Here is a 21,206-nt window from a genome sequence, read left to right as displayed (position 1 = left end):
AGGAGGACGACACGCAGGAGGCACCCTCGCCAGCCAAGCAAAGGACAAGAGACCTGAGCCACTCGGGCCTGGCTCCTCGGCGGGGAACGCCCGGCCCCGAGCCACTCGGGCCTGGCTCCTCGGCGGGGAACGCCCGGCCCCGAGCCACTCGGGCCTGGCTCCTCGGCGGGGAACGCCCGGCCCCGAGCCACTCGGGCCTGGCTCCTCGGCGGGGAACGCCCGGCCCCGAGCCACTCGGGCCTGGCTCCTCGGCGGGGAACGTCCAGGTCAGAGCCAGTTGGGGTTGCCCTTCCTGTGTTAATTCATCCCCCACAGTCTGGGGAGAATGTCTTCAGAAAGGAAGGAAGAAAGATGTCCCAGCAGTTAGGGCACTAGCTCTGGTTCAATTCGCTGCTCCATCACGGACGTCCTGTGTGACTTAGGGCTTATCGCCAGGGCCCCGCAGTCGGAGCACAGCGATGCGATTTACAGCACATACCCAAGTGCTGTCCTGGAACTGCCCTCTGTGGATGCTGCTGGCGTGAGTTCGAAGGCCCCTCGTCCCCGCTAACGTAGTCCTGTTTGAAGAGGGCGACGTTAACACCAACGAGGTACCTTTGAGTTCATGCCCGCAGTGTAACACGGGGAGGTTACAGACCAGCACTTCGGTGCGCACTGCAATTCACACCCTCGTCGTCTGGACCCGGTGCGGTGTAGACTCAGCCTTTGTCTGTCTGGGTCTGTACAGTGAGGAGTGTAGCACCCCCACCTTCCAGGGGTGCGGTGGGGACAAACGTACCGCAGAGAGGGAGGTGTTTAGACACTGCAATGACTGGGGGCTCGGCACATGCCCTACCCGGGGAGATAAGTAGGTTTATGGGTGGCCCAGTCTGGATGTGGGACTCTCCTACAGGGAGAGACATGGCTGACCCCTCTCTGGGGTGGGCAGGGGAATTGGTACTTACTGGAGGAGCGGGATGTGCTATTGACAAAGACATTGAGGAACTTCTTGGAGAACTGGAGGTCGGCTTCAGGGGAGGAGTCCTCCGAGGAGCTCTGCCCGTCCTGTGCCGCCAGCCCCCCCCCAAACTCGTCCTCGTCCTCCAGGTCGCAGTTGTCGCAGGCGGTCAGCAGCTCACTGTCGTCGCTCAGCACGGAGGTGCAGCGCTTTAGGCTCACCAGCTCCAGCTGCGTGTTCTCATCCACCACCAGAGTGTATTTGATGGAGTCGTAGACCAGGGACTCATCCAGCGGCCGAGGCTCCAGGGCCATGGGGGGCGGAGGAAGCGGCAGGTCCTCCTCGAAGCTCTGCGTGTCGTCGTGGAAGGGGGAGCCCTTCAGGCTGCCGAAATACGGCACGTCATCCTCATCTGTGGAGTAGGTCAGGTTAAAGCACCGGTTGGTCTTGGCCGTAGAGACGTCGAGCATGGGCAGGAAGGCGTCGGGGTTCTGGTCCAGGCTCTCTAACCGGATGTCATCGATCATGTCATTGTCCTCCAGGATCCCCGAGTCCAGGTCCTTATCGATGGCCCAATCCTCTCGCCCAGCTGCCGGCTCCACCTCTATGCCGTGTTCTCTGGATGCTGGATCCGAGCCCTCTGTGCTGGTGTGAGGGGCGAAAGGGAAGCTTTTGATGGGCCCCGTACAGCAGCCAAAGTTTGCCAGCACCCCTGAGCTGCCCAGCCTGTCGATGGAGAGGGGGTGCCCCAGGAACACTGGGGTGATAGTGTCATTGGTCGGGTTGCTCATGAATAAATACGGGCTGGAGTCACTTCCCGGAGGCGAGGACTCTGTGGCAGGGCTGGTGCTCGTGGGTTTCTCGTCCTCGGCACTCTGGAGTGAGCTGCGCAGAGTCTCCATGTCCACCAGCTCGATGCTCTGCTGGGAACAGGACAGCTTGACTGGCTCTGCTTCACTCCCTGGGGAGTCCCGCAAGCTGGGCTGTACGTCCAGGGACTCGCTGAGGATCTCGGGCTCAAGGTCAGAGGCCGGGGAGATGGTGTCGCAGAGGGAGTGGGCCTGCTGGAAGCACTCGTCCGGGCACTTGAGGGGGTATGAGCCCTCCAAGATCATCTTGTTGACGAGGTTGCTGAGCAGCCAGGGTGAGTCTGAGTCCTCGCTCAGGTCAGGCTCCGACTCGGAGTCAGAGTCGTACTCGCTGTTACCCTCGTCATCCACCTCCGGCAGGAGCTTGGGCCCGATGGGCAGGTAGAAGGAGCGGCGGATGCTCTCCAGGCTGTGGTCTGGGTCAATCTTTAGATCCAGGGGACTGGACCCAGACACATCTGTCTGGTCAACGGGGGCGGAAGAGTCCTCTGGGTTCAAGGTGTCATAATAACCCTCCATCTTCAGGTCGGCCAGGCTCTCTCTCCTCACCATGCTCCTGTCCCTCAAGCGGCTCTCCGGCAGCTCCCCGTCCAGGGTCATCTCCTCCTCCTCCTTGCACTTATCCAGCAGCAGCGAGTCCTTGATGCCCATGAGCCCCTGGCCTTCAAGCTCCGTCTCCAGCTCGGCCTCCGAGGTGGGGGAGCTGGCCTCCTCGATGGAGTTAGTGAGGTGGGAGGACCTGCCGCTGCTGCTGTCGCTGCTCAGATCCAGCTCCGTCTCCGAGATGGAGGAAATCATGTTGCTGACCAGGCGGCCCCCACAAGCAAAAGCTGCCTCGATTTCCCCCTCTACATCTGAGTCAGAACCCGGGGAGCTGAGGTCGTCACTGTGCCGGCTGCGGGGCAGGAACTGCTTTGAGTTCCTGCTGGTGAGATCTGCCTCGATGCCTGGGTCGGACGATGGAGACGTGGTCTCGGAGGAGCCTGAAGGGAGCCCATGCATGCTGGCGGCCCTGCTGCAGTGGGGACCCTCCCCTTCAGAGCTCAGCTGCTCTGTCAGCCCTCTCAGGCAGACATAGGCCCCCAGGGTGCACCCCCTGTCCCCATCGCTCCGATCAGCGAAGGCTGCAGCTTCAGTGTCTCCATAGCCCTTGGGCAGCTCTTCCTCAGAGAGTGGGGTGCTGGACTGGCCACGGCGGGTGATGGGGGAGCCACGACCAAGAGCCAGGCCTGCGTCCCCCCCAGCGCCATCTGCAGGGGTACCCTCCTCACTGGGTTTTTGTCTCTCCCTGCCGCTGGCTGCCTCTGGCTTGAGGTTTGCACAGTAGCTTTCAGTGGCTTTGGGCTGCTGGGAGTTGGCTTCGCAGGTCTGGGGCTCCTTGCTGGCTTCCGAGTGAGAGGCTATGTTAGGAGGAGCGGCAGGCCCTGTTGGAGAGAGAGACTGTTTAGGAGACGGCTGGCTGAGATGAGATGGGGTATGTGGTGAGCATGGTGCAGAGGAGATGATATTCATATTATAATCTTCCCCGGCTCTCTCCAGCGGTTGGTTACCATATGCCAGAGACTCATGTCTGTTGCCTTCCAAGTCATAGAAGGAGGGTTTGAGCAGCGTCTGGGCCTGCCCTGTTTCCTCAGTGGTCAGCCCCATGCCGTTCTGACTTTCCAAGCAGGGGCCATCTTGGACACAAGGGTGAGAAGGAGACAGGCGCCCTGAGAAGAAAAAGCAAAGAGCCTGAGATTAGAGCTTTGAACCAGTTCCCCCACCCAACCCCGGCTAGGGCCTCTCATTCTCCCCCTGCTTCACTGGGAAAGCCAGTGCAGGAGAGTCCCCAAGCCCAGCTCGCTGATCCCTGCTGGGCAGTGCCCCACGCACATGGGATGAGACAGAAGCTGGCTCGGCTCCTTCCGTGGAGCCACATCTTCAGCTGCTGGAGGGGAAGGGTCCCCTGGTCCGTGCCCCTGGGGATGAGCAAGACGGGCCCTAAGTGCCATTCCAGGGAGGAATAACCAGGGCCTGTGTGCTCGGCAGTGCATTGACGCACAACGTGGCAGTGACTCTTTCCAGCGAGGACTGGTGTGGAGGGTGGATAGTTTTGCCGTGTTCTCCAGGCACTCAGCTCTGTGGGCCTCAGCAGTTAGGCTGGTGTCTGGAAACTCGGCTCAGAGTCTCCTTCCCCCGCCCCGTGTGTGCCAGGGAGGTGGGGCTCAGCGGTTCACCTTCTCCGCTCCCCAGATCTCGGCTACTGCTCTGTTCTCGAGACAGCGGGGCTGCCCAGCCTGTACGTTTGGCTCCCGGGCCCCCTCCTGCCCGCTGCCGTAGGACAGGGCCGGCAGCAGGCACTGCCATCAAGTCAGCAGTCCCTGGTGGGGAAAGGCGCAGCACCAGGGGCAGCCGCAGGCAGAAGACAGGGCCAGGAGCAGCAGAGTAACGAATCCTACAGCAAAAGCACCACAGTCTGTGGGATCGTAGGAAACACTGAACTCCGGGGCCTCCTCGTCACTGAGCCCATAGGCCCCTGTGTCCGGTTGCCCCGCTCTGAGCCAGGACGGCTGGCTCTCTGTGGACGGCAGTCACACTTGGGTCCCATTTTCGAGGACTGAGAGCAAAGCGTGGCTCTGCCTTTCGGGTATGAGCCGAGCTTCCGGACATCGGGCAGCCCCGGAAACAGCCTGAGGGGAGCAGCGTGGGGAGGAGGGGCAGAGGAAGCATGAATCTCCCCAACACAGGGCTCGGACACAGCCCTGGGGGAGAAGCTGGGCCTGGAACCCTCCATGGAGCAGCTCACCCCATCTCCTGAACATCCAGCCTCGGTTTCCCACCCGTCCCCCATCCCCAGGGCCCAGAGCAGAGCCTGGCTCTTAGGACAGCCACACAGCTGAGCTCAGACGCACAAGCCCCCCCAGCCCTTCTGCTGGCGCAGGTGGGGGGGCTGCAGCAGGTGGGGGAGGGGAGTATGCTCACCAGTGTGTGAGGAAGAGGAGGAGGAGGAGGAGGAGTGGAGAAGGGTCTCCTGCCAGGTGGCCCGCTGAGCAGTGGGGGGAGGAGGGTAGCTGCCGTTGTTATTCAGGGAATCCTGGTCAGAAAGAGAAGAGCCGGTGAGTTTAGAAACGAGGGCGGGGGGGTCCAGGGGTGAGGGATGGGAGGGCCAGAGGAGAGGGAGGAGGGGGAACACGGAAGTGAGGCCATGTGCTTTACAGGAATCGGCCGGCCAGGCTCCAGGACTCCCTGCTCGGCAAAGCTGGGCTGTGCCCGACGAAGTCTGGAGGGTTCCTCTGGCCACATGCAGCCAGATCAGGTCTCTGCAAAAGCTGCCTCTGTGCTTGTCAGTCCCCACTCAGACGCAGGCTCCCCACAGGGAATGACCCCCGGCCTGCCGCTGCACACGCTGGGTGAACGACAGGTCACACAGCGTCCCCTAAACTCTGAAAGCTGAGCCCTGAGTCAGCAGCCCTCTCAGCCCCCCACCCCAGCTAGCCCCTTCTCCCCCGAGTGCTCCGGGAAACTTCAAACATGGGGCAGCTCCTCATGCCAGGGGACTCCCGTCCCCGTCCGACATGCTTGTGGGAGGAGCGAACCAGCCGCAGCAGGGACAGGATCAGCACTGCCAGCTGTGTTAGCCCCACCGGCAGGAACGGGACAGTTCACACCACACAGCCACCGGTTTAGACTCTCTGCAAACTCTGCCTCTGGCTCTCGGGGTCACAATGGGAAGGTTTTCATCACTCGTGTAACAGCTAGAGACTGACTTGTTAAACTGAGAGCTGGGACTTTGAAGGAGAACCCAGAGGTCCATTGGCTCCCCCCATCAGGCTTTGTGTCCCCCAGAGGACAGGTCCCCCAGGTGGGGAAACACTGGTGCAAGACATGCTGCCGGCACCACACGATCTTCCCCTTACAATCTGACACATGCACAGAGACACAGAGACAGACACACACAGGTACACGTGTACACACATGACACACGTGTACACACATGACAGACACACACGTGCGGAGATGAAAAAAGGCAGAGCAAATGTTGCTGATGGGGCGAGGGCGATGAGACGAGGCTGTTGTAACTCCACTGAGGAAAAGCAGCACGAGCAGGGGGTGGATCCCACTCTGAGGGGGTAAAGGGGGGCTGTGCAATAGCAGAGACACTCAGATCTTCGTCAGACCCCACCGTGAAGAAGACAGAAAAGCCATTCTGTTCGATCTGCTCTAGTTCTCGCACGGTGCCCTCCACTGGGTACTGGAACCACGGTCTGTCCAGACAGTTGGTGAGTCGGGGCGACGCTGCACCGAGAAGTGAGCAGTGACTCAAGCAAATGTAGTGTTTCTGTCTCAAAACAAGTGACTAGAACAATCGCACATACACAATGGGAAATGACTGCCCAGGAAGGAGTACTGCGGGAAGGGATCTGGGGGTCAGAGGGGATCACAAGCTAAATCTGAGTCAACAGTGTAACGCTGTTGCAAAAAAAGTGAACATCCTTCTGGGCTGTATTAGCAGGAGTGTCGTAAGCCAGACACAAGAAGTAATTCTTCCGCTCTGCTCCGTGCTGATTAGACCTCAAGTGGAGTATTGTGCCCAGTTCTGGGGGCCACATTTCAGGAAAGATGGGGACAAATTGGAGAAAGTCCAGAGAACAGCAATAAAAATGATGAAAGGGCTAGAAAACATGACCTGTGAGGGGAGACTGAAAAAACTGGGTTTGTTTAGTCTGGAGAAGAGAAGACGGAGAGGGGAGATGAGAAGAGTTTTCAAGCACATAAAAGGTTGTTACAAGGAGGAGGGAGAAAAATGGTTCTCGTTTAACCTCTGAGGGCAGGACAAGAAGCAACGGGCTTCAATTGCAGCAAGGGCGGTTTAGGTTGGACATGAGGAAAAACGTCCCGACTGTCAGGGTGGTCACGCCCTGGGATAAATTGCCCAGGGAGGTGGTGGAATCTCCCTCATTGGAGATGTTTAAGAGCAGGTTGGACAAACGCCTGTCTGGGATGGTCTAGATCAGGGATCTCAAACTCAAATGACCACGAGGGCCACATGAGGACTAGTACATTGGCCAAAGGGCCACACCACCGACCACCCCACCCCTGCTGTCCCGGCCCCGCCCCCACTCCACCCCTTCCATGAGGCCCCGCCCTGCTCTGCCTCTTCCCACCCCTTCCCTGCCCTCATTCCAACCCCTTCCCTGAAATCACCATCCCAACTCTGCCCCCTCCCTGTCCACAGGGGGTGCAGGAAGGGTGCAGGGTGCAGTAGGGGGCTCAGGGCAGGGGCTTGGGGTGCAGGAGGGGTGCGACGGGGGCTCGGGGTAGGGGGGGTTCGGGGGGCGGGTCCGGCCCGGCACGCACCATGGCCAGGGCAGGCTCCCTGCCTGCCTGCCCTGCCCCCTCACCGCTCCGGGAAGCGGCTGGGACCTGGGGGACGGGGGGCACAGGGGTCTGTGTGTTGCCCTGGCCGCACTCCCAGGTACCTCCCCTGAAGCTCCCATTGGCTGCGGTTCCCCGTTCCCAGCCAATGGGAGCTTCAGGGGAGGTACCTGGAGGCGCGGCCAGGGCAACACACAGACCCCTGTGCCCCCCCACCTCCCCCAGGTCCCAGCCGCTTCCCGGAGCAGTGTGGGGGCAGGGCAGGCAGGCAGGGAGCCTGCCCTGCCCCCGGTGCGCGCCGGGCTGGAGCCGATCTAGGTAAACGCTCGGGGGCGGGGGGGCCACGGGGAGCTGGTGGGCCACAGAAAATAACCCTGTGGGCCGCGTGTTTGAGACCCCTGGTCTAGATAATACTTCGTCCGGCCGCAGTGCAGTGGTCTGGGCTAGATGGCCTCTCGGGGGCCCTTCCAGTCCTACGATTCTATGATCCTGGCCACGACTGTCCCTACCTCGCTCCCCAGGAGAGTGATACAAGCTGTGTGGGGTACCGAGCACCCTCATCTCCTGAAAGCAAAGGGAGTCAAGGGGCAGTTTGGGCCCTTACGAGAAAAGGTCGCTGAGGGTGGGCTGGAGGTAGCTGTGCTGGGAGTCACCCAGAATCCGCCTTGCCAGACAAACCATGTGACTCTATTCGTATTCACCTGCAGGCCACGGCTGTGTCAGCATCTGCCAGGTAAATCACACGCGGCGGGCCCTGGACGCCGTTAGGGATGTTGGATACAGCATCTCCTGGGAGGCTTGGCTGGGGCACAGTCACCAAAAATTTGCTGAAAGGTTGTAAACAAATTGTCCTGGAAGCAGCAGAGAGGGACCTGGGGGAGCTTCCGACTCAGCCCTGGCCCCATTGATTATCCAGCCCAGGAGGATTTAATGACATTTGCAAATTAGACTCTGAGAGGAGCTGTGAGTGCAAGAGGGGATAAAGCCCTAATCCTGGGGCTGAGAGAGATTAGAGATGTGGGCAGGAAACAACAAGAGATTGGGCAAATCCAGCTAATCCAGCTGGGGACAGATCACTGGAGCCCAAGTCTGTGATGGGGGAGAGAAACATGGAGATCATGTGGCTGAGAGGGACCGGGGGGCAGTGAACCAGACAGGAGTTTGGCAGGGAATATTGCTGCAGATGAAGCCAATGTGATTCTATGCTGCATGTCCCAAGGAATCATGTCCTGGGAAAGGGGGAGACACCCCAGGATCCTCAGTGGAGACACCCCAGGATCCTACATTCCTAGAAGCCGCCTTGTTCTGGGGAGCAGAGAAAGGAGAGTCCCTATCTCCCCAGCCCTGGGAACACTCGGTTTAACTCTGGGCGCATCCTCTCCAGAATGCTAGAGACGAGAAACAGAAATGGGCACTGAAGAGAAGCAAACCGCTCCATCTGCCTGGCTTGGCTGTGTGATGTCCAAGGAGGGGACACGACCCCAGTCTGCAAATACATACAAGAGGGGGGAGACCTCCAGGATTACTTGAGCAGGAAATTAGTAGATAAATGATCAGGGTGATAGAATCATAGAATCATAGAATATCAGGGTTGGAAGGGACCCCAGAAGGTCATCTAGTCCAACCCCCTGCTCGAAGCAGGACCAATTCCCAGTTAAATCATCCCAGCCAGGGCTTTGTCAAGCCTGACCTTAAAAACCTCTAAGGAAGGAGATTCTACCACCTCCCTAGGTAACACATTCCAGTGTTTCACCACCCTCTTAGTGAAAAAGTTTTTCCTAATACCCAACCTAAACCTCCCCCACTGCAACTTGAGACCATTACTCCTCGTTCTGTCATCTGCTACCACTGAGAACAGTCTAGAGCCATCCTCTTTGGAACCCCCTTTCAGGTAGTTGAAAGCAGCTATCAAATCCCCCCTCATTCTTCTCTTCTGCAGGCTAAACAATCCCAGCTCCCTCAGCCTCTCCTCATAACTCATGCGTTCCAGTCCCCTAATCATTTTTGTTGCCCTTCGCTGGACTCTCTCCAATTTATCCACATCCTTCTTGAAGTGTGGGGCCCAAAACTGGACACAGTACTCCAGATGAGGCCTCACCAATGTCGAATAGAGGGGAACGATCACGTCCCTCGATCTGCTCGCTATGCTCCTACTTATACATCCCAAGATGCCATTGGCCTTCTTGGCAACAAGGGCACACTGCTGACTCATATCCAGCTTCTCGTCCACTGTCACCCCTAGGTCCTTTTCCGCAGAACTGCTGCCTAGCCATTCGGTCCCTAGTCTGTAGCTGTGCATTGGGTTCTTCCGTCCTAAGTGCAGGACCCTGCACTTATCCTTATTGAACCTCATCAGATTTCTTTTGGCCCAATCCTCCAATTTGTCTAGGTCCTTCTGTATCCTATCCCTCCCCTCCAGCGTATCTACCACTCCTCCCAGTTTAGTATCATCCGCAAATTTGCTGAGAGTGCAATCCACACCATCCTCCAGATCATTTATGAAGATATTGAACAAAACCGGTCCCAGGACCGACCCCTGGGGCACTCCACTCGATATCGGCTGCCAACTAGACATGGAGCCATTGATCACTACCCGTTGAGCCCGACAATCTAGCCAGCTTTCTACCCACCTTATAGTGCATTCATCCAGCCCATACTTCCTTAACTTGCTGACAAGAATACTGTGGGAGACCGTGTCAAAAGCTTTGCTAAAGTCAAGAAACAATACATCCACTGCTTTCCCTTCATCCACAGAACCAGTAATCTCATCATAAAAGGCGATTAGATTAGTCAGGCATGACCTTCCCTTGGTGAATCCATGCTGGCTGTTCCTGATCACTTTCCTCTCATGCAAGTGCTTCAGGATTGATTCTTTGAGGACCTGCTCCATGATTTTTCCAGGGACTGAAGTGAGGCTGACTGGCCTGTAGTTCCCAGGATCTTCCTTCTTCCCTTTTTTAAAGATGGGCACTACATTAGCCTTTTTCCAGTCATCCGGAACTTCCCCGGTTCGCCACGAGTTTTCAAAGATAATAGCCAATGGCTCTGCAATCACAGCCGCCAATTCCTTCAGCACTCTCGGATGCAACTTGTCCGGCCCCATGGACTTGTGCACGTCCAGCTTTTCTAAATAGTCCCTAACCACCTCTATCTCCACAGAGGGCTGGCCATCTCTTCCCCATTTTGTGATGCCCAGCGCAGCAGTCTGGGAGCTGACCTTGTTAGTGAAAACAGAGGCAAAAAAAGCATTGAGTACATTAGCTTTTTCCACATCCTCTGTCACTAGGTTGCCTCCCTCATTCAGTAAGGGGCCCACACTTTCCTTGGCTTTCTTCCTGTTGCCAACATACCTGAAGAAACCCTTCTTGTTACTCTTGACATCTCTGGCTAGCTGCAGCTCCAGGTGCGATTTGGCCCTCCTGATATCATTCCTACATGCCCGAGCAATATTTTTATACTCTTCCCTGGTCATATGTCCAACCTTCCACTTCTTGTAAGCTTCTTTTTTATGTTTAAGATCTGCTAGGATTTCACCATTAAGCCAAGCTGGTCGCCTGCCATATTTACTATTCTTTCGACTCATCGGGATGGTTTGTCCCTGGAACCTCAACAGGGATTCCTTGAAATACAGCCAGCTCTCCTGGACTCCTTTCCCCTTCAAGTTAGTCCCCCAGGGGATCCTGGCCATCTGTTCCCTGAGGGAGTCGAAGTCTGCTTTCCTGAAGTCCAGGGTCCGTATCCTGCTGCTTACCTTTCTTCCCTGCGTCAGGATCCTGAACCAGGATCCAGGATACCTGGAGTGCAGCTCAGAATAACGGGACAGAATTAGGGAAAGAATACTTTATATGGAATCTCAACAACTCTGTCAGCAACTGACAGAGGATCTGGTCAGAAATCCCCCCAAAGGGAAGGGCCGGGGCCTGTCACTCCCTGACAGAGGGATGGATCCAGGTGGGAATTTCCCCCAGGGAAGGGCCGGGGCCCGTCGCTCCCTGACAGGGGGTGGATCCAGATGTGGCAGGGCTTCAATTGATGGTGGAAAGAAATGTTTGATACTCTCAAGCCCCGTTCTGAAGGGGTTGGCCCACTGCTGGCACCTCCTCAGGGCCAGGCATGGCGTGGCAGCTCTCTCCCCTTCGCTCTGTGGCCACTGGGTGCTCCACTTCTGTAGTGGCCTGTCTCTTCTTGTGCCTTGGCCCTCCGGCCGGCTCCCTTCCAAGCCTCTCCCCTTCTGGGGTCCTCTGGGGACAAAAGCCAGGGGAATTAACACCAACAAACGGAGTTAGTGCAAGAGAAGGGAACACCTCCCTCGCAGGGTGTATCACGACTGGGCCCTCCCGTCCCTCAGGGAGGGGCCTTCAGGCAGTGCTTGTAGGGGAAGCTCCTGCCTTCCCTCAGTCCTTTCCTCAGGGCTGAGGGGCTGGTCTCATCCCTGGGCTGCCCATAAGTGAGCTGTTCTACTCCCTTTTCACCTCCTCCTCCAGCCTCGTGGGTGTGGTGTGGCGGGGCTGGCTGAGCTCAGAGCAGCTCCAAAACCCTTGTTATCCAGGGTGGGGTTTGTGTGCCCCATCACACCCCCTGCCCCTCACGATGGCACCCGGGGAACCAGGCCCAGCAGATGGTTCACCCTGCCTCCCTGGAAAACCAAATCAGCCTGTTGGTGGGCTCTCCCCGCTCCATGCTGAACTGGGAAGGTATACGGCTGGAGGGACAGGTATCAGCACACAGCCCGGGGGCGTAGGGTGTCCTTCATGGCATTTCATCAGCTCAAGGGGGCATGGTCGGTGAATTGATTTCACAAGAGGTACTGTCGGCGCAAGTCCATAGCCCGTTTCACAGCGAGACCGTCCTTCTCTACTATGGATTGCGCCGTTCCCCAGGGCCCTGGGTGCTCCTCTCCGCTTCCTGGGACAATCCTGCACCTGCGCCGGTTTGTAAAACAAGCTCTTTGGAGAAGTCAGGACTGGCCAGGTCAGACTGTTTACATGGGTGTTTTTTCAACTGCTGAAAGGCCTTTTCACAGGCCTTGGACCAGCGTGCCTTCCTGGGGCTCCTGTCCTGAACTGGGCCCATGAGGGGAGCTCCTAGCATCGAAAACCCTGGTACAAATCAGCAGCAGTAGCCTACAGGCCCCCCAAAGCTTTGGACTTTCATCTTTGTGGCTGAGCATGGGCACATTGTGAGGGCCTGGACTTTGCCAACGAGGGGCTGGACTTGGCCCTTCCCCAGAATATATCCCAGGTAGGTGGTCTCTTTTCCCCCACTTTTGCACTTTGCCAGTAGCCCAGCCCCCCCGTAAGAACCAGAGTACAGCAGCAATCTGTGCTGGATTTTCCTCCCACTCTTGGCTGTAGATGACCATGTCGTCTCACTAGGCTGTTGTTTGTAAGCCATGGGGTTGAAGAACTTGATCCATGAGCCGCTGGAACATTGCAAGGAGGCCAAAGGGAATACTCTGAAATTGACAGAGGCCAAATGGCATGGCAAAGGTTTGTCTCCCATACCGGGAGAATCCAGTCGATGATTAGGGGATTTCTCAAACAGCAAATAACAGGAACGGGATCAGCTGATCCCAGTGACGGAGATCCTCAGCAACAAACCTTCTTTTCAGGGTCATATAGCCAGACCATCCATTTGTGGACGATGTTCATAGAGTCTTTGTTTTCAGAAAATCACATACCTGTTTCAGCAGCCGAGGTGGCTTGATCAGTGAGGATCTCCTTAGGTGGCACAGCAATAGTCTTTGCATTGGTGTGTGAGGTGGGATTGCCTCAAGACAGTGGGCAGCCTGATCATCTATCACGAAGATCTGCTTGTACCCAGCAGCACCATTTTCCAAGGGTCCAGCAAGGTCCATCCCGAGCCCTTCAAATGGGATGTCGACTATGGGGAGTGTGACCAGAGGGGCTTCTATCCCCTTTTAGGTCCTATGAGTTGGCATTTGGGGCAGAGTCTTGGGGAATTCTGGGCCAAAAGAAGTGATCCAAAATCCTGGACAGGGTCTTCTCAGGACCCCACAGAGGGGATAGCATGAGCCCGTTGCATGGCTTCGTGCCTGAGCCACGGAATGGAGGAGTTGCCACCAAACTTCCTCCATCAGCTGGTCTTTCTCCAACTGGTGCAGGAGCTCAAAGCATGGTACTGCTCTGCTCATTGTGAGTCTATGACTTCCCCGCTAATCATAGTCTGGCACAAAGTTTCGTCCTCCCTCTGGTCCTTTATGAAGTCTGTCTCTCTGGTTAGGATGTCTCTTCTGTAGGGCGGCCACTGTGGCTTCGTTGTTAAGGGGGCCTTCTGGAGAAGCTTCCCTCTGGCTGGATCCTACCTCTCCAGGATCCTCACCTACACCTGCCAATGTCACAGGTTTTGGGCTTCCATCTCCCCAGGTCTCCTCAGCTGCTCCCTCCAGGGTCTCTGGGGTTGGTTTAAATTCCCTCAGTACCTCTGAGAAATACTCCCAATCCTGTCCCAAGATAAGAGGGTAGGACACTGTTGAGGCCAGCCCCATTACAAGGCACTTTGTGTTTTCCCCTACAGTCAATGGCACACTTCTCCGTGGTTACACTGGAGGAAGACAGTCTCCATGGGGGCTTCAGGGTTTGGGACCATATCCTCCCAGACCAGGGCCTGGCCACACCCAGAATCCACTAGGCCCGTGACCTCAGTTCCATTTCTCCGCATAAGAGCCGTTACTTCAGCTGGAGTTCGTTTATGGTCCCTGTCCATAGCCACACTCCTTTTGGGGCACTCATGGTAGCAGTGACCTGGGGCCCACATGAAAAGCAAGTCCCTGCTGCTGGCCGAGTGGCCGCTGGCCCTGGGCCCGCTATTTGAGATAGCCCTTCCCTATGTGCCTTGTCTACTCCCCCTCCATAGGGGTTCCAAGAGCCTTTGTCCGGACTGGGGTCTGAGATGTTGGGGTTTGCTACCAGGGCCCAGTCCAGGGCTTGGCAGCCTGCTGGGCACCTTAGAGGCTGGTGCTTGCAAGACCACCCGGTCTGATTGCTGGCTCCCGGGTTGGGCTCTCCCTTCAGCTGAGGTGCCCTGGGCTTCAGGCAGTTGCTCATATGAAGCAGTTAGAGCCATCTCTGCAGCTAAATAATTCTCCATCAGCCAGGCTGCACTGGCTAGGGACTTGTCCCTGCCCTCAGCCAGAAGTATGGGGGTGAGCTGCTCCACCACACTGAGCTTGGCCACCTCCACTCCAGTCTGAGTCTCCGGCGATTGCCACTTAAAACCCAAGCCTCTTAACTTCTGGGTGACCACGTTGGGCCTGGCCCCAGGGGCATTTCTCCCCAGGGAACCTCTGCCAGAAAGTCTCCTCTGTGAAGCTGAGGTAGTCAAGTAGGGCCTCTTTCACCTGTATTGGTCCCGTCACCTGCACTGTACCTGCGCTGGTCCCGTCAGGTATGGTGCCAACAGGGTGGCCCAGTGGGCATGAGGCTTCCGTGGCCACTCATTCACAGGTTATCAGGAAGGCCTCCGGGTCATCCTCAGGACCCATCTTTGAGAGTTTCACTGGCATGGGCTGGACCACTGGGCCGGGGCCTACAACCCCAGGAGGGGAAGCCCTGGGGAGGCCCTCCGGCTGCATCAGAGCTACCAGCTGCTCGACCAGCCGTTGCTGCTGTTGTGCCCCTAGGCCCCAGAGCAGCCGTTGCTGCCGGGCAGCCATTTGCTGCAGGAGCCGTTGCTGCTGTGGGTTCTCAGTCACCCATTTGAGAAGATGCTGTAGGTCCATGTTGTCGGACCTACCAACCCCCGTCTCTAGGTCACGGGTGTTTGACCCCTAGGTCAGCCAGTCCTCCCCACTCTCCCGCAGTGGGGTGTGGACGCACCTGTAGGAAGCTGCACTCAGGCCTGGGCACAGCAGGGATGTACATTGGGCCATGTGATGGCATCAGAATCTGCGATCCCATGAAACACACTGTTTCTAGCCCTCCTGGCTGTGGTGGAAAGCCCGGTGACGTCACCCAGTGTCGCCGGTGCAGCACAGAATCATAGACTATCAGGGCTGGAAGGGACCTAGGGAGGTCAACTAGTCCAACCTCCTGCTCAAAGCAGGACCAATCCCCAATTTTTGCTCCAGATCCCAAATGGCCCCCTCAAGGATTGAACTCACAACCCTGGGTTTAGCAGGCCAATGCTCAAACCACTGAGCTATCCCTCCCCCTGCCTGTGTCTAGGAGAGCCAGAGAGGAGGCTGCCGGGCCCCGGCCTAGCCCTGGCTACTCCGGGGGTGGAGCTGGCTGGCTGGGAAGCCTGGACAGCCAGCCATGCCCTCTGTGACTGGCTCCCCTGGGCATGGCTCAGATGCCCCTGGGTCGGAGTGAGGAATAAAAGGTGCTGGTGTCTCCTGAGGGTCACCCACCCACGGCACCAAGACAAGACACGCCTCACAGCCGCTTGGCAGGGTCCCGCTCCTTTCTTGCCTGCTCTGATCAGCAGCGAACCGGGCAGTGTAGGCGCTGAGCGGCCTGCCCTGGCCTCCGAGCCGAGCCCGTGCCGACGACAGGCATTTCCCGCCACTCAGTGCCGCCCACTCAGGCGCTGCACGGGTGCAGGTTTCCCGCGTCACTCACATTTCACAGCTTCTCTGCAGCCACAGGGGCCAGAGACCCGACTCTCTTCTTGTGACGAACGCTCAGATTCTGGAAAACAAGACGGCAGCCTCCGGACCTGGGCTGCCCCCATGCCATGCGCAGGGAGATGGGCCCAGCTTGGGCCCTGAGCTAGGGAACCATCTCCCCGCGGCATGGCATGGAATGGGATTAGGGTTGCCAAACCTCCAGGATTGTCCTGTAGTCTCCAGAAATTAACAATTAAATTTTAATTAAAGATTCTATCAGGGGATGAAACCTCCAGGAATACGTCCGACCAAAAGTGGCACCCCTGGACGGGCGGGAAGGGGAGGGGAGAGGAGCCTTACAAACTAAAGCCAGCAGGGGTGGAGCACTCGTCACTGCACCCTAGGGACAGCCCTGCCCTGGCCCCTGGGAGAGGGATGGGCCAGGACCCAGTGGGCTTCATCCGTCTGTAACTTCAGCTACGCAAGGCCCTCTCAGCACCCCACACAACCGACAAGACCACTCAGCACCACACACACAAACGGCCCACGATCACAGTGCTGCGTGTGGGCCCCCACATGCCCTGCAGACTCCAACACCTTCAGTGCCTGAGACCGAGACACAGGAAAATCAGCCAGCCAAGCTCAGCGCCACGCACCGAGACCCCCCCAAACACCCTCAGTGCCTGAGACCGAGACACGGGAAAATCAGCCAGCCAAGCTCAGCGCCACGCTCCGAGACCCCCCCAAACACCCTCAGTGCCTGAGACCGAGACACGGGAAAATCAGCCAGCCAAGCTCAGCGCCACGCACCGAGACCCCCCCAAACACCCTCAGTGCCTGAGACCGAGACACGGGAAAATCAGCCAGCCAAGCTCAGCGCCACGCACCGAGACCCCCCCAAACACCCTCAGTGCCTGAGACCGAGACACAGGAAAATCAGCCAGCCAAGCTCAGCGCCACGCACCGAGACCCCCCCAAACACCCTCAGTGCCTGAGACCGAGACACGGGAAAATCAGCCAGCCAAGCTCAGCGCCACGCACCGAGACCCCCCCAAACACCCTCAGTGCCATATGCAGAGACCCTCCCAAACCCCCCTCAGCACCGTGTGCAGAGACCCCCCCAAACCCTCTCAGTGCTGCATGCAGCGACCCCCCCCAACCCCCTTCAACACTGCGCGCAGCGACCCCCCACGACTTCTCAGTGCCTCATGCAGAGCCCCCGCCAGCCCCCTCAGCACCGCATACAGTGACCCCCCCAGCCCCCGTCTCAGCGGAGCTGCAGGCCCCTCACCTGGGCACCTGGCACGCTCAGGCTCAGGGTGCTGGGTCGGGGCTTCTGCGTTTCCTCGGTGCCGGGCGAGGGGATGGGGGAGGCCGAAGGTGAGGGGGTCACATCCAGCCCGGTCCCGTCCGGCTCCTCCTCATCCTCGTTGTCATCGATCATCTCAAACTCCTGGAAATCCTCTGAGAAGGTGCAGATGGGGTGGGGCTGCTCACAGCGCTCCAGCACCAGGCCGTCCTGGGGGGGCACACGGGGGTTAGGGGGCAGCACTCCAGCACCAGGCCGTCCTGGGGGGGCACACGGGGGTTAGGGGGCAGCGCTCCAGCACCAGGCCGTCCTGGGGGGGCACACGGGGGTTAGGGGACAGGGCTCCAGCACCAGGCCGTCCGGGGGGGGCACACGGGGGTTAGGGGGCAGCGCTCCGGCACCAGGCCGTCCTGGGGGGGCACACGGGGGTTAGGGGGCAGCGCTCCGGCACCAGGCCGTCCTGGGGGGGCACACGGGGGTTAGGGGGCAGCGCTCCGGCACCAGGCCGTCCTGGGGGGGCACACGGGGGTTAGGGGGCAGCGCTCCGGCACCAGGCCGTCCTGGGGGGGGGTGTAACGATGCTGGTTCTGGCGGGACCCAACTGAGAGTGCCAGTTCAAGACAAATTGCTCAGAGCAGGGCAGTGACAGCCCCAGGCTGGGGTTTCTCCACCTCTAAGGCAAACCGAACCAGCCAGACAGAGAGGACTTTGGAGGACTTACCCCACTGGCTAACCACACGTCACACAAGCAATTCCCTTAGACACTCCAGTTTCCCAGTATCACCACCAGGGCCACTCGTTATGGGGACGAATGGTTATGAAAACCAACACCCCAGTAAAAGAACAAAGGTTCCCTCGATCCCAAAGGACCAAGCCCCAGACCCAGGTCAATATACAACTCAGATCTTACCCATAAATCACGCTGTTGCCAATCCTTTAGAATCTAAAATCTAAAGGTTTATTCATAAAAGGAAAGAAATAGAGACAAGAGCTAGAATCGGTGAAATGGAATCAATGACATACAGTCATGGCAAAGTTCTTGGTTCAGGCTTGTGGCAGCGATGGAATAAACGGCAGGTTCAAATCAAGTCTCTGGAGAACATCCCCAGCTGGGATGGGTCCTTCAGTCCTTGGTTCAAAGCTTTAGTGTAGCCAAGTCCCGCAGAGGTCAGAAGCAGGATTGAAGACAAGATGGAGGAGCTGCGGCAGCTTTGTATAGTCTCTTGCCATGTGGTCTCTTTCTGTGTCCCAAGGACAAGCTGCCCAACACACGGCCTGGAAAACCCTCAGAGTTCTGTCCATAGGCAGGTCCCTGCACACCTGGCTGAATCCCAAGGCTTATCTGCCTTCTCTCAATGGGTCAGGTGTGTAACTGATGGTCCTTAAGGGGCCATCCAGCAGGGTAGGCATAAGTTTGAAATACAGACGGCAGAGAGCCAGTATTCATAAACTTCAACTACAAAATGATACACACACACAGACAGCATAATTATAACCAGCCAACCATCACCTTCCCATAGACACCTCACACGACAACCTTTGCACAATATTTGGTGCACTGCAGAACCTTGGTCGCAACAATGATCTATGTGGTCCCAGTTTGTCAATAACCTCACAGGAGGGCACAGGGGTTAGGGGGCAGCACTCCAGCACCAGGCCACCCCGGGGAGGGGGCACAGGAGTTGGGGGCAGCGCTCCAGCACCAGGCCACCATGGGGGGCACACGGGGGTTAGGGGGAAGCGCTCCAGTACCCGGCTGTCCTGGGGGGCACACAGGGGGCTAGGGGGAAGCTCTCCAGCACCAGGCTGTCCTGGGGGGGGGCACAGGGGTTAGGGGGCAGCACTCCAGCACCTAGCTGTCCTGGGGGGGCACAGTTTAAATCTGAAATGGTGCTTCTGCCCAAACCCTGGAATGTGAGTGAATGGAGGGGATAGTGACCCACTGAACTGGGAGGTGCAGCCCCACATCTGTCTGGAACCCGGTGTGACGTTATGAGTATAATATAATATCTCATTGAGAGGTGACAGGGCCAGAAAGAGTTAATTAACTCCCAGACTGACCTGACCCATGGCCGAACTTTAGAGGCTGGTTAGGAAGAGATGGAAATGAACAGAGCTGTGAAATGCAGCCGGCATGGCTAGAGAGAGAGAAGGGGAGCTGTGTGTTCAGGTCTTGTGATGTCAGCAAACAAGTCTTGTCTATTGCTATGGCTTTGATTCAAAGATCAGAAAAGGAGTATTAACATTTAGGAAAAACGAGGAGTCCTTATGGCACCTTAGAGACTAACAAATTTATTAGAGCATAAGCTTCCGTGGGCTACAGCTCGCTGCATCGGGTGGAGTCGGAGTAAGCCCAGCGCCGACCGGCACACCGGAGCGCTGTCACCACTGTGTCGTGTGTCCCCCCCGCCCCCCGCACCTGTCCCCCAGCTGGCTCGCCGGAGGAGCAGAGCAGGGGACTCAGAGTCCTGGCATGTCTGTGCTTGCAGAATTCGGGGCTGGCTTTCAGCACCTGCCAGCTGCACCCCTGGCACCAGCAGGGAGCGGGATACCAGCATGGCAGGGCTGGTGCTTTACCACCATGTGCTCTGGCCCTGCTCTTGGGTGACAGTGTGGTAGGGCGCCTGGATCCTCTCTGCATGAGCCGCTTAGCGCTGGGGCCCCAGGACTCGTGCTGGCAGGGGCTGGAAAATGCTCACAGATTAGAGAGCCAGAAGGGACCATTGTAAGAACATAAGAACGGCCCTACTGGGTCAGACCAAAGGTCCATCTAGCCCCGTATCCTGTCTCCGATAGTGGCCAATGCCAGGTGCCCCAGAAGGAATGAACCGAACAGGGCAGTCATTGAGCGATCCATCCCATGTCATAGAATCCTAGAATCACAGAGTTGGAAGGGACCTCTGGAGGCCATCTAGTCCAACCCCCTGCCCAGAGCAGGACCAATCAGTGTCATCAATGTCATCCAGTCCCAGTGTCTGGCAGTCAGAGGTTTAGGGACACCCAGAGCATGAGGCTGCATCCCTGACCATCCTGGCTAGGAGCCACTGATGGACCCGTCCTCCAGAAACATATTGAGTTCCACAGGTTGACTGTGCGCTGTGTGAAGAAATACTTCCTTTGTTTGTTTTAAACCTGCTGCCTATTAATGTCATTGGGTGACCCCGAGCTCTTGTGTTATGAGAAGGAGTAAATAACACGTCCCTCTTCACTTTCCCCACCCCAGTCACGATTTTACAAACCGCTGTCATCTCCCCCCGTAGTCGTCTCTTTTCCAAACTGAACACTCCCAGTCTTATCACTCTCTCCTCATACGGCAGCCGTTCCAGACCCCTAATCATTTTTGTTGCCCTTTTCTGAACCTTTTCCAGTTCCAATGTATCTTTTTTGAGAGGGGCGACCACATCTGCACGCAGTATTCAAGGTGTGGGCGTCCCATGGATTTATACAGAGGCAATATGATATAGTCTCTCCTATTACTGATCCCTTTCCTAATGATCCCCAACATTCTGTTCGCTTTTTTGACTGGCGCTGCACATTGAGTGGGTGTTTTCAGAGACTATCCACAGTGACTCCAAGATCTCTTTCTTGAGTGGTAACAGCTAATTTAGACCCCATCATTCTGTATGCATAGTCAGGATTATGTTTTCCAATGTGCATTACTTTGCATTTATCAACACTGAATTTCATTGGCCATTTTGTTGCCCAGTCACCCAGTTTAGTGAGATCCCTTTGTAACTCTTCGCAGCCTGCATTGGACTTAACTATCTTGAGTAATTTTGTATCCTCTGCAAACTTTGCCATCTCATTGTTCACCCCCTTTTCCATAACATTTATGAATATGTTGAATAGGACTGGTCCCAGTACAGATCCCTGGGGGACCCCACTACTTACCCTCTCCATTCTGAAAACTGACAATTTATTCCTACCCTTTGTTTCCTATCTTTTAATCAGTTACCAATCCAGGAGAGGACCTTCCCTCTTACCCCATTACAGCTCACTTTGCTTAACAGCCTTTGGTGAGGGACCTTGTCAAAGGCTTTCTGAAAGTCCAAGTACATTCTATCCACTGGGTCCCCCTTGTCCACATGCTTGTTGATCCCCTCAAAGAATTCTGGTAGATCGGTGGGGCATGATTTCCCTTTACAAAAGCTGTGTTGACTTTTCCAC

At 57.1% G+C, this 21,206-nt stretch overlaps 1 protein-coding gene across 3 annotated transcripts in view; it reads right to left on the bottom strand.

Moving 5' to 3' along the window:
* The window catches only part of MAPK8IP2 (mitogen-activated protein kinase 8 interacting protein 2), a 62,562-nt gene that overhangs the window by 21,272 nt on the left and 20,084 nt on the right, over window positions 1–21,206 (bottom strand). For 2 of the 3 annotated variants that reach the window (XM_073329052.2, XM_073329050.2), the window contains exons 3-5: window positions 17,022–17,249; window positions 4,768–4,879; window positions 945–3,515 (exon numbers count right to left, since the gene is read on the bottom strand). In XM_073329052.2, the coding sequence (XP_073185153.2) occupies window positions 945–3,515; window positions 4,768–4,879; window positions 17,022–17,249 (2,911 nt within the window). The remainder of the gene's footprint in view (window positions 1–944; window positions 3,516–4,767; window positions 4,880–17,021; window positions 17,250–21,206) is intronic. The other variant, XM_073329051.2, reaches the window with a different exon arrangement.

Source organism: Lepidochelys kempii, chromosome 1, assembly GCF_965140285.1.
Source record: "Lepidochelys kempii isolate rLepKem1 chromosome 1, rLepKem1.hap1, whole genome shotgun sequence".
NCBI lineage: Eukaryota > Metazoa > Chordata > Testudines > Cheloniidae > Lepidochelys > Lepidochelys kempii.
This window is presented reverse-complemented; position numbering and strand designations above follow the sequence as displayed.